General features: G+C 46.7%; 1 protein-coding gene across 1 annotated transcript; it reads left to right on the top strand.

The window, feature by feature from the left end:
• Positions 1-2,522: 2,522 nt before the first annotated feature.
• On the top strand, positions 2,523-13,414 carry LOC142925680 (uncharacterized). Its single transcript, XM_076069023.1, has 11 exons — positions 2,523-2,604; positions 5,156-5,456; positions 6,266-6,383; positions 7,733-7,802; positions 8,131-8,219; positions 9,526-9,633; positions 11,070-11,179; positions 11,483-11,519; positions 12,355-12,432; positions 12,979-13,029; positions 13,273-13,414. The coding sequence occupies exons 1-11, from the start codon at positions 2,544-2,546 to the stop codon at positions 13,273-13,275; spliced, it is 1,026 nt and encodes a 341-aa protein (XP_075925138.1). The 5' UTR covers positions 2,523-2,543; the 3' UTR covers positions 13,276-13,414.
• The last annotated feature ends 322 nt before the right edge of the window (positions 13,415-13,736 follow it).

Below are 13,736 nucleotides of genomic sequence, written 5' to 3'. Positions count from 1 at the left end.
TCCACATGATAAGCCACTTCGTTGAGCTAACATTTGCAGCCAGGTCGCTTACGAAAACGAGCTATACAGCTCAGTGGGCCTAACCTGGTAAAATAAAAAGGTTGCATTCTCAGGCACGTTCTTTGGCTGCTGTTCCATCATCCGTCTTGTCCAAATGCCATCATCTCTTCAAGAAATTGTTCTCCTCGTGCGTTTATGACTAAAATAAAAGAAAATTAGGTTACCCTGTGTGTGTATCACACGCTCGTCTTATAGACACACACAAAGACAAAAGACCCCCGCTTTAGCCTTAACATATTTTTGTAAAATATATGGTTCATATATGGTTCATATAGGCGGGTGTTGTCTGACCATACTTCACCAGTGCGAGCCGGTGACGCTGGGAGAGCGGGAGGTAGCAGGGGTTGACCAGGACCGGTTCAGATATCAGTCGCCTCTGATGTTCGCCGTGGTCGGGAACCGAACTCGGCTTGGATTTGTAGCGCCGTGTGCCAACCACTGTGCCACCGCTCCATCCCCACTGTACAGCACCGTACTCAACAACAAAAGCTTCAAAATACAATTCTGCATTAACGTATCATGCAGATAAATAACTCGTGCGTGCAAAGTATGTGTGGGTGACGATCGTCCAGTAAATCAATGATCGCTCTCGGAATAATTCTTCAAACAGTCGTGAAGATTAAAGCTGCAGGCATTGGCCACGCGGCACACAACACAGGAGCCTCATGAACACCAATCTTGAGACTCGGTGAAGATTTGTTCAGTAAATAATTGACATTATTATGTCATTGTTATTATAGGACCAAACTTAGTACACGTAATGCTCTCGTGTGCGTGTTCGTGTAGCGGTTAGCGCGTTGCGTTGCTGTGAACCTGGCGACCCGGGTTCGATTCCCGCTCACGGCCAACACCGGTGACGATTTTATCTGAACCGGTCCTGGGCCTCCCCTAGGTCCACTCAGCCTCAAATGAGTACCTGGTGCGGTGTGTAAACATCGCCACTGGGGAGACAAAGACGGTCGGGCGTGGTGCTGGCCACCCACCCCCTCGTGTACCGTTTCGGCCTTCATAGGTGCTCGCTAACAGCACTTGCCCCTACAGTCTGTTAAGGCTACACGGGGGATATTTGTCTTTGTTGTGTCTATAAATGATGAGTAGCGATGGTAGTCTGTACTCGAGAGAGATGTTTGTACTGTACACGTGTCTGGAGCGTTATACACGAGGGGGTGGGTGGCCAGAAGCACGCCCGGCCGCCTTTGTCTCCCTCGTGGCGATGTTTACGCACAGCACTCGGCACTCATTTGAGGCTGAGTCGACTTAGAGGAGGGCGTAAAAGCGGACCAGTGTTGGTCCCGAGTGGGAATCGAACTCGGCACGCCGGGTTTATAGCGCAGACACATCAACACACAGACACATCAACGCACAGACACATCAACACACAGACACATCAACACAAACACACAAACACATAGGCACATCAACACACAGACACATCAACACACAGACACATCAACACACAGACACATCAACACACAGACACATCAACACACAGACACATCAACACACAGACACATCAACACACACACAAACACATCAACACAAACACACCAACACACTGACACATCAACACACAGACACATCAACACACACACAAACACATCAACACACACACCAACACACAGACACATCAACACACCAACACACAGACACACAAACACATCAACACACAGACACATCAACACACAGACACATCAACACACTGACACACAAACACATCAACACACAGACACAAACACATCAACACACTGACACACAAACACATCAACACACAGACACATCAACACACAGACACATCAACACACAGAGACATCAACACACAAACACATCAACACACTGACACATCAACACACTGACACACAAACACAACACACAGACACATCAACACACAGACACACTGACACACACAAACACATCAACACACAACCACACACCCCTCACCCTCCCCCATAAAATATCCCAATTACTTAAATACTTCAACTAACTTTACTTTATTAATACACGTCACGCGAGTCAAAGTCCAATCGTGTGTTCCGATTATTTTTAATTTATAAGTCAAATGGCTGTGCGCCTCGAGGCGCCGACATCAACAGCCGCTCTGGTCAATGGCCATCAAAATCAACAGCCGCGCAAACGAACCGGATCACATTTGATACACTTACAGAACGCCATCGCACGGCGTTTATATGACATGCTACGTAACGATGTTGTCGTGGATTGTAACGCGTTCACCATTGTTGTTTTTGTTGTGGTCCTCGTGAAGGTCGCGGCTCTCGCGAGATCTCGTGACGGGCGCGGCTCTCGCGAGATCTCGGTAACCCGGAAGGGGCGGGGTCTCAGAAACGGCAGGGCGGAAGCACGCATCAGACGGCGGAGGGAGGCGGAGAAGTTGGCTGCGACATTCAGTGGCGCGGAACACGAAGACGGCCGAGCAACGCGAATCACAGCTCAGCAGTGCCGTGGAATCGACGACGGCGACAACAGCTATGGCGAACGAAGCCGACATCCTCTCGCTCTGCGTGGCCATGGCGAACATGACTTTCCAAGGTGCGCGCCACTATCGCACAACACAGCAGCAATAACACAGAACACAAACCTATAACATACAAAACACACATCAGCATTAATGTACAACATACAGCACTGTCGCACATTTATTATAATGTAAGTTCACAAATTAATATTCTCCTCCACTGACTCAGATTTTAGTCCCCCCACCACCGGGAGCCGACACTGACTCACTCACACCATGCACTGACTCACTCACACATCATACACTGACTCACTCACACATCATACACTGACTCACTCACACATCATACACTGACTTACACCATGCACTGACTCACTCACACATCATACACTGACTCACACATCATACACTGACTCACTCACACATCATACACTGACTCACTCACACATCATACACTGACTCACTCACACATCATACACTGACTCACTCACACATCATGCACTGACTCACTCACACATCATACACTGACTCACTCACACATCATACACTGACTCACTCACACATCATACACTGACTCACTCACACATCATACACTGACTCACTCACACATCATGCACTGACTCACTCACACATCATACACTGACTCACTCACACATCATACACTGACTCACTCACACATCATACACTGACTAAATCACATCATACACTGACTCACTCACACATCATACACTGACTCACTTACACATCATACACTGACTCACTCACACATCATACACAGGCTCACTCACACATCATACACTGACTCACTCACATCATGCACTGACTCACTCACACATCATACACTGACTCACTCACACCATGCACTGACTCACTCACACATCATACACTGACTCACTCACACATCATACACTGACTCACTCACACATCATACACTGACTCACTCACACATCATACACTGACTCACTCACACATCATACACTGACTCACTCACACATCATACACTGACTCACTCACACATCATACACTGACTTACACCATGCACTGACTCACTCACACATCATACACTGACTCACTCACACATCATACACTGACTCACTCACACATCATACACTGACTCACTCACACATCATACACTGACTCACTCACACATCATGCACTGACTCACTCACACATCATACACTGACTCACTCACACATCATACACTGACTCACTCACACATCATACACTGACTCACTCACACATCATACACTGACTCACTCACACATCATACACTGGCTCACTCACACATCATACACTGACTCACTCACACCATGCACTGACTCACTCACACATCATACACTGACTCACTCACACATCATACACTGACTCACTCACACATCATACACTGACTCACTCACACATCATACACTGGCTCACTCACACATCATACACTGACTCACTCACACCATGCACTGACTCACTCACACATCATACACTGACTCACTCACACATCATACACTGACTCACTCACACATCATACACTGACTCACTCACACATCATACACTGACTCACTCACACATCATACACTGACTCAATCACACCATGCACTAACTCACTCACACATCATACACTGACTCACTCACACATCATACACTGACTCACTCACACATCATACACTGGCTCACTCACACATTATACACTGACTCACTCACACATCATACACTGACTCACTCACACATCATACACTGACTCAATCACACCATGCACTAACTCACTCACACATCATACACTGACTCACTCACACATCATACACTGACTCACTCACACATCATACACTTACTCACTCACACATCATACACTGACTCACTCACACATCATGCACTGACTCACTCACACATCATGCACTGACTCACTCACACATCATGCACTGACTCACTCGCACATCTTACACCGACTCACTCGCACATCATACACTGACTCACTCGCACATCATACACTTACTCACACATCATACACTGACTCACTCATCATGCGCTTACTCACTCACACATCATACACTCGCACATCCACTGACCCATTCACTCATCATACACAGGTTCACTCATCGTGTGCTGGCTCACTCACACATCATACACTCACACTGCCGCTGACTCGCTCACACATCATACACCGACTCGCACATCATACACTGACTCGCACATCATACACTCACTAACGCTGCTGCTGACTCACTCACACATCATACACTGGGAGTGTCGTGCTGCCAGCTACGGCTGCAGTTTTTTGTCGTCCGTGTTATATATGTCGTTTATTGTTAAATTTAAAATCACAGTTCCTATGATTACTGTTGTTACATTGTTTTCTTAGCTTTATTTTGGTGATTCGAAAACATATGGTTAATCCAAATTGTCTTATGGTTGTTGTTATTGGCTTGCACCACATTGATTTTTGCACACAGCGTTTTAATACGTTTTTTGTGTGGAATATTTGCTGGTTTATTCCAGAATGTTTCTGTTACGCGTTGTCGCTTTAAGATGTTCTGCTTTCAAATTTTGTTTGTTGCGGTTGCACCCGACTTAAGAGCCGCATGGCTCACAGGGCTATACCTGATAAATGAAACTTGAAACTTGAAACCATGTCAACAGAGCATGAAGTGTGCATGGAGACCCAGGCTACAGCCAGGAGCCCTCATAGAGGCCCCAGACCCCACATGTTTGAGAAGTTGTCTGGGTTCCCCGCACGTGGTGGTGGAAAGAGAGGCGAATATGCACACCATATGGGCACCTGGAAAACAAGGAATGGTGCAGGATGGACACGAGGTTATGGTGGAGGCTCGTGTAGTAGCGGAGGACGAGATGCTAGAAATGGCCGAATCCCCCGCTCCCATCGTATGAGTGGACGTGGAAATGTGGACAAGGGGGATAGGTCGGGTTCCTGCCAGCGCCGGTAAGTTTAACTGAGCGCACACCGTGCATGTGTGTGCAGAGGGGACGCGGTGATTAGGCCACTGCGCTATGTAGCTGGGGACCTTAGTTTGATTTCCAGCCATGGCTACATCAGTGTAGATTGATATATGAACCGGTCCCCGGGCCTGCCCAAAGTCGATTCGTACCTGCTGCATTGTGAAAACTTTAGCAGCAATGGGGCAGTGAAGGCAGCCGGGTGCGGCTGACCAAACCACCCACCCCTTTACATGCCATTTAGGCCTTAATAGGCGCTCACTGACATCACTTGCTCTTACAACCTAGGTTGGCTACAAGAGGGTTATTTACTCTATATGATCCAGAAGGCCACCACAATACTCTTTTCCCATAGCGGTGAATGAGGCTCTCACCTCAATCCTCGGAGCCCTCATCTGATTCTCCATGGTGCGCATGCCCTGGTTTTCATACAGCATCTAGAGATGTGTTCGAGTTAGACGCTATATACATCCATCAGTGTTTAGCTATTGCGTTCTTTTTAGAGTCAGGGCATAATTTCAGCTGGGTCTGTCTGGGTCAGTAACATTTTGACTAATAACCACAACCCGGCGCACCACATCCAGTATACATCTTGCTCTGCCTGTGGCTATTAGTCACGTTCCTATTATAGTCGACTAGCGACCTAGAATATAATGCAAACCTCAAGTGGAGCCTGGACACTGCCTCTGTCTGGGCAAAGCGCAGGTTTTTCTCATGTGCCTAATTCTTGCCCTCATCGCTGATGTTCTGTGCTGTTGTGTTTTGTTTGTGGTGCACCTGCGTTGCCACCACCAGCGGGCCCTATACGATGTCCATCTGCAAGGCGCTGCGGCAGCAGCTGCTGGTGGCCAAGCGGCGCATCTTCAAAGCCGATTCTGCGGTGCCAAGCCAATTGTGCTGGTTCGAGATCTCGGTAAATGTACTGGGGGGTGTGCAAACGTGGAGATGGAGCATCCTAGGTATCAGGTTTTGAGAAAGAAATGCCAATTATAAAAGGTTAACAGTTGCACCAAAATAATTATAGAATATAGAGACTTGTCATTTTGGTGACCCAGGTCACTCTCGGAAATGTATGCATTTAAACTCATTTCACACCATACATAGCCAACCATGCTGACCGGAGGTGCGGGAGGACAACTAAACACAACAAGTAGTTCTAGAGAAATGAGTTGTCAATTTATATTTAAGAGTGCATAGCTCCAGTAGCTTCCTAATATTGGAAGAGCGTTCCAGAAGGCCGCAGAAGTGCATTTGAATGCGCTCGATGCAGTGACTATCTTTTTTCGATGAGCGGCCAAAAGCCACTACGAGGATGACTGGAGCTCACGTGATGGTTTATGCTTCTTGACAAGAAGTGAACACATCCTGGTCTCTTGAATTCTCAACTGGTTAAACAAACTAAACTTTGACGTTGTAAAGTATCTAGTTTAAATCGGCATTCAACATTGATATATAAGAATAGATGTTAGCCTTTCTGGCAATAAAAATAGTGTTAAGATGTTAAAACACCAAATTGAAACCTTTTGCAAGGAATCATGTCTGCATTAACCATATATACTTGTGGTGAACATGCAAACAAAAAACATGCTCTGGTAGTATATGCATTGTCTTTTAAACTGATTGGTCCACACCATAGACAGCTTTCTTTAGAGCCATGCCCTATTAAACTTGTGATGCTATGACACTTTTCCTATATGGACGCAACCATATATTTATACCTGGTTCAGTTTGTTAACATCACCAATGGGGAGACAAACACAGCTTAGTGTGGTGCTCACCACATCACCGTCTGGTGTACCTTTCCGGCCTTAATTAGTGTTCACGAAGAGCACTCGCTGCCCCCAATACTCTGTAAGCCTAAACAGGGAGTATTTTCTGTGGTTGGTTGAGCAAACCCACTGCACTGTGGTCCCGGCTCCAGTAATCACCCTGCTGTTAGAGTGGGTATCTGAGCTTGGTCAATTTGACCTAAAATAAACGTACAGGGCCATTACGTAGACAATGTTAGCAGTGACAAAGACAGCCAGGTCTGTGTGTTACTATGCCCACTGCTGTGCCAAGTCAGCTCAGCGCGGCTCAGGCGGCGACAGGTTGTTTTTCCACTGCAAAAGCCGTGTCACTGAGTGACACGCAATGCGTGTAGATGACATAGTGATGCTGTGTCCTCACATTGTGCTTAAAATTGGTGCACCCCAACAGACCCTGTCATAGCAGCCAGTTTATGCTAATGGGGGATGCGACATGTGCGTGTTCTTTTTACAGAAATGTTTGAGCCAAAAATATGACCCTACCAACAAAGCTCTGGACTTGAAGGCGGTCAGAATTAATGAAGGTAATTGAAACAAACATTTGTGTTTTTTTTACGTTTACTTTGCACTCCTGCACATTGACAACTTGTCACAACTCAGCTTTATTATTTGAGCCGAGAATCGTTCATACTGTTTCTTTAGTCTCATTTGTTCTAGTTTATTCATCCTGTTAGCCTAAAGATATCATTGTCATGTCATTTGAACTAATATTTAATTAATTCATCCTTATGCGCATCACTCACTGTACGCATCGCGAGGGTAGGAGTTGAGTTGAACGCAACGCGTAATGAACCGTTGTGCATCTACGGTCCCCGTCTACAACATGCACGATCACCCTCCCCCACTCCCCAGAGCTGGAGGCACGTGGTGTCGACCTGGTTTTGAACCGGAAGGACCACATGGATGGTCTGAACAAGATCATCCGAGAGAATATTCCAATGGTACGGCCTTCTCCTCTCCCCACGTGTTTTAATGCTTTGCACCTAAGGTATAGTGTTGCTGCGCTAGCTCTCTTGGTCCTTTCATCTGTAGGGCATTATTACTCTTAAAACACATTCCTGCAGAGGGAGCTGGTAGGAACGTTGCTTGCCTCGAATGATGGCTCAACGAATTGGCGGCTTATAATTTAGAGATTGTGAGCAGCCGCATACTCCAAACGCATGTTGTTGATTTTCAACGTGGAGGGAAAAATGTCGTGAAGATGGCCGGACGTGGTTGGTGGCCACCCACCCCCTCGTGTGTGCCGTGGCCGCCTTCCCCACCCCGCCCCTCCCTCCCCACCCAGCCCCTCCCCACCCTCCCCTCTCCACCCAGCCCCACCCCTCCCATTTTTGGATGTACGACGGACGGACACAATAATCCCCTGTGGGCTGGGTGGAACCAGGAGGTTTCTACCAGTACAAAATACGTACCAAACTGCAGTATAATGTGGCGTTGGAATTTGCGACTAGATTAATTAGTGCTGGATTAGAGGCGCGTCGCCACACGTGGACGTTGGTGCGTGCTTCATGGTTGCGTAGCCCCCATTTTACCAAGCGGTCATCGCCGACCATCGACTTGAGATAAAACCAAAACGAGGCACGGCACGACATTTACATTGCTGCTATTGCTGCTAAACCGTAGGTGGTGGCACTGCGCTGCGCTACGAACCTAGCGGCCCAAGCTTCTATTCCCGCTCACGGCCAAAATCAGTGACAATTATTCTGAACCGGTCCTGGGCTTCCACTAGGTCGACTCAGCCTCAAATGAGTACCTAGTGCGGTGAGTAAACATCGCCACTGGGGAGACAAAGGCGGTCGGCGTGGTGCTGGCCACCCACCCCCTCGTGTGCCATCCTGGCCTTCATAGGTGCTCGCTAACAGCACTTGCTCCTACAGTTTGTTAAGGCTATACTGGGGATCTTTGTCTTTTGCCTCCCTTAGAGGGGAGCGGTAGTGCAGTTGTTCGCACGCTGCGCTATGAATCGAGCGACCAGAGTTCGATTTCCGCTCACGGCCAACACCAGTGACGATTATCTGAACCGGTCCTGGGCCTCCTCTAGGTCGACTTAGCCTCAAATGAGTACCTAGTGCAGTGTGTAAACATCACCACTAGGGAGACAGAGGCGGTCGGCGTGGTGCTGACCACTCTTGTGTACCGTGCCGGCTTTCATAGGTGCTCGCTCACAGCACTTTCTGCAAAAGACTGTTAAGGCTATAAGAGGGACCTTTGTCTTTTCTGTGCCTCCCTTGCTTTCCACTCCCACAGATCACATCCCTGAATCTAACGTGCAATGACCTGCACCGGTTGGATGACCTGGCAAAACTTGCCCAGCACACTCCATCTCTCAAGAAGCTGAACCTCTCCAAAAACAATGTGGGTGTGAGCGCCGTTCAATAAATCGCGACGCGACGCTCGCATGCCTGGTGCACCTCTGGTGCGAGCGTCGCGTTGGTTCAGATTCCTCGCCACAGCGAGTCGACCGTTCGTTACGCGATTCAATCCAAGTATCGATATACCTACTATTATATCTTATATCGTCTCCTTTTGTTTTGGTACTTGTTCATTTCCGATTCGCTTGATATTATTTTAAGCATGTATTGGGTATCAGATATGCCTTTAATTAATTATTTAAATGCAATAAATACACAAATGTGAAACGTACCATTGCAGTTTAGTACATCAACATGTATCACCTATGGGTGGTACCTGTTGATGTACTTTGTACAGTAGGCCTGCAACTCCGCATCAATACGTCAATTAAATTTTGATTGAAAGCTTTCGTGACTGCAGTAATTCATATTCTTAGTTCTTTCGGTAAAGTCACGTTGAAGGGAAACAACAAAAAAATAAAATATATATAAAACAATAAAGACGACCGTTTGTGTTAAGGTCGAAACGTCGTGAGAATTTTTATTGTTATATATATATTTTATTATTTTGTTGTTTCCCTTCAACGTGACTTTACCGAAAGAACTAAGAATACGTCAATTAACTTCAGTCATTGCACTCACAACACATGCACCAAATGGTGTGTAGGAACCAGTTCTTTATTATTCATGCAAATTATATGCACGTTAAATTAGGCTAATGACACATAAGAGACAGACAAGGCAGACAAGTAATTATATGGACAAAACATATTGGGCTGCATGAACAAGATAGGCAACAAGACATTGCAGACAAGAGAGTACAGTGAGACATACGATGAGACGGTCAGTACAAATGGGACACAGTACATACTGGACAGGACAGACCACACAAACAAAATACAATTAATACAAACAAAAGACGAAACATAGCATGGACTCTTGAATTTGACCATTATGCTGAAATGGGCTAATTAATCAATTAAGTTGAGAGCTGATACATTCACTTAGAATATGCGATTGCAGTATTTGGCCTCCTTTGTTAACCCTTTTCAACGAATATTGAAGGAATTTCTGCATTGACTCTGCCCATTCGTAATGGAGGGCAATGTAACGTTCATAAAATGTGATCCAATATAAACGAAATGTTTGTATAATGTGGTGTTACTATTAAGGACATGCCCAACTGAATACCGCACACCATTGATGAAAGGGTTAACCAAAAGAGATGCAAACTATAGCACAAGGGACTGTTTACAAATATGCATACACATTTTGTCGTGACAGCTGCGCGTCAGCTTTTGCACGCTAAGGCAAATGCATTCTGCAAAGCGTTACAATCCATGCGTGGGCATGGATTGTAATGTATAACTTGTGGTAAGTTGCCCAGAAGCATGGCCCTTATGCCCCTAATTGTATGGAAATATCTCCCCTGCCATGCAGCTCAAAGATGTGAGGGAACTTTACCCACTGAAGGCCTTCAATTTGAAAGAGCTATGGCTGAAGGGGAATCCGCTGTGCGACTCCTTCCACGACCCAAATGCCTACATCAGGTACCGCTCCTTTGTCATGAACGCGACATTGCCCGCTTACCCATTCGCCTGTCCGTCCACGTAGCTGCCCACTCACCCAGGCACTCACTCGTCCTCATGCTTATCCACCCACTCATCTACATGGTTTATCTTTGTGGTTGCCTGTTCAACCGATGGCTCGCCCGCACGCCTACTCCCCCACCCTCCAGCTTCACCCATGCACTCAACACCCCGCTCGCTCATGCGTTCATCCACCCGGTCACTCACACACACTCCATTGGCCTTTTGTGTCCCATCTCTAACTGCATGTGTGTGTGTCAACAGCTTCGTGCGAAACCACTTTCCACAGCTCGTGATCCTGGTGAGTGACCCTCCACAGATGCCGGCCCTCAAACTATCCCCACTCTCTGTGATATTTGTGTCTCCGTGCATTCCAGTTTCCCCACACGTGCAAAAGTGCTTGTGATCAGAGGATTTTGCCAAATGCACCAAGTAAAACACTTCTGAAGAAGGTCATCATTACCTGCCTTGGTCAAACTACTGCTGGATGAATACCTCCCCTAAGCCATTGCAATTTCTCATGATTGCAAAATTGTAATAACCCACCTAGCACCTGCCCATGAACAACTGTTAGATGGGTTCCATCTCATTGCTGCATTCTTGATCATCAGCCATTAACCCTTATAATGACGTGTCCTGCCCGAGCCCACTTAAGTTTCTTAACTGTTTGTATAAGAGTTCACTTAAGAAAAGGTTACGTGCAGTTTACAGATGACACAGAGGAACATGAGCAGCTGTTGAATGTCATTATCTGTTTTTTGTTTTTGTCCTGCTGGCGGTTATCAACATCATCACTTATTGCTTCAATCATCTATCTCTAACACCATCTTTGACTATCTTCGTCACACATCTACCATCATTACCACAATCATCACTATCATCATCATTGCCACAAACACCACCACTATTGCCATCATCTTCATCCTGACCGCCAACATAATGTAATTCCATCATCACCATGATCCCTTTCACCATAACTACTACTACCACAACAATCATTACCATCTTTACCATTATCTTCATCACCACGACTACTGTTACCATAATCATGCTCACCACTATAATCAATCACAATCATTATCGCCATGATCTATACCACTTTTTACAACCACTACCTTCACCATTGTCACCATCAGGATGGGCAGATGCTTTCGCAGCTGCGAAGTTCTACGCCTGCGGTGCCCTCCACGCCTGCGGTGGTGCACAGAATTGCGGTACGCTTCGCTGCAACAATGAGCAATATTTATTCTCCCAAATTTTCGAGGGCCATGCGGCTCTTTGGCCACAACCCTGGCATTACTCCTACCACTTCCCATCCTCCATTTTGTCCACAGCCAGATGAAAGGGACAATATTTATTTTAAAATTATTATTATTAGAGGTTTAACGTATGCTTGAAATGGCTTAAGCATATACCAAGCTCTAATCAATCATTTGTTTACATATCCACCATTTTATTTTACAAAACATTGGCAAAAACTTAAACTTAATCAGCAGCAACTTAACAGTTGCACCTCTTGTGCACTGACTTTGTGACATTATGACTGTTTCCGAAGTCGGCCAACATCAAAGCGTGCAGCTCCCATAGGAAAGCGAGCAAAGCGGCACAATGTAAGGGTTTTACATGACCCACTTGCAGTGGCGTCGCCCATTCAGGCTGCCATGGGATCCAGGCCAGGCCTAGTTATCTGGTTGGCAAACTGGGTAGTCATGTTGACGTCTCTCCTGTGTGCGTGCGCGCCCACTCTCGGGTGGCTGCAGGAGAACAGCTGGCAGTTCCAGCAGTGTGCGAACACCCTCATGGAACTGAACGTGAGTGCCGTCCCATCCGCACCGTTTATGGACACGACTGATAGCAAACGGTCGGGCGCATTTGCGTTTGACGAGCATCACTAACGATACCGCCCATCTCCCCTTCTATTCCACCCCTCTCTCTCCCCCCTTCCTTCATCACTGTCGCCGTCCGGCTCGGATCTCCGAAAACCACGGTCGCCTACCTTCATCGTTCCTTTTCGTCCGACTACCGGACGGATTCCACGGGAGGCGTTCGTACAGTGAGCAGGCGTCCGCCGCAGATTGCTGGCGATCTCGGCACACGTTCTCCTACCAACCCTTTCCTCCACAACCCTTGTACATTGTAATTTCTTTGTTTTTACCCCATTTGGGGGGAGAGGAAAAAAATAAAAAAATAACTATATTTGAAACTGTGTCCTCAAACTCACGACACACTAACACCTTGTACCCTGGTTGTTATTTCCCCCCACCTATAACCATGACATCACAGGACGCTGGCATGACGCAATGGTTGGTACACAATCCAGAAGTCGCTAGTTTGATCTGTTATCATGGTAATCAATGGAAACGTTTCTTAAATCCATCCGGCTTATGTCCACACAACCGATATGCTTGAGTGGATAAACAATTGGAAGAACGCAAACATCCCAAAGAAGCGCCTCATTGTGGATCAAACCATCAGGAAGCTCACTGGCCCCCCACCACCGCAAGCAGTGGGACTCCAT

Source organism: Petromyzon marinus, chromosome 23 (genome assembly GCF_048934315.1).
Source record: "Petromyzon marinus isolate PM22_M1 ecotype Great Lakes invasive population chromosome 23, UKy_Petmar_22M1.pri1.0, whole genome shotgun sequence".
Classification (NCBI taxonomy): Eukaryota; Metazoa; Chordata; class Hyperoartia; order Petromyzontiformes; family Petromyzontidae; genus Petromyzon; species Petromyzon marinus.
Note: the sequence above shows the minus strand (reverse complement) of the source record. Positions and strands in the feature narration are given on the sequence as shown.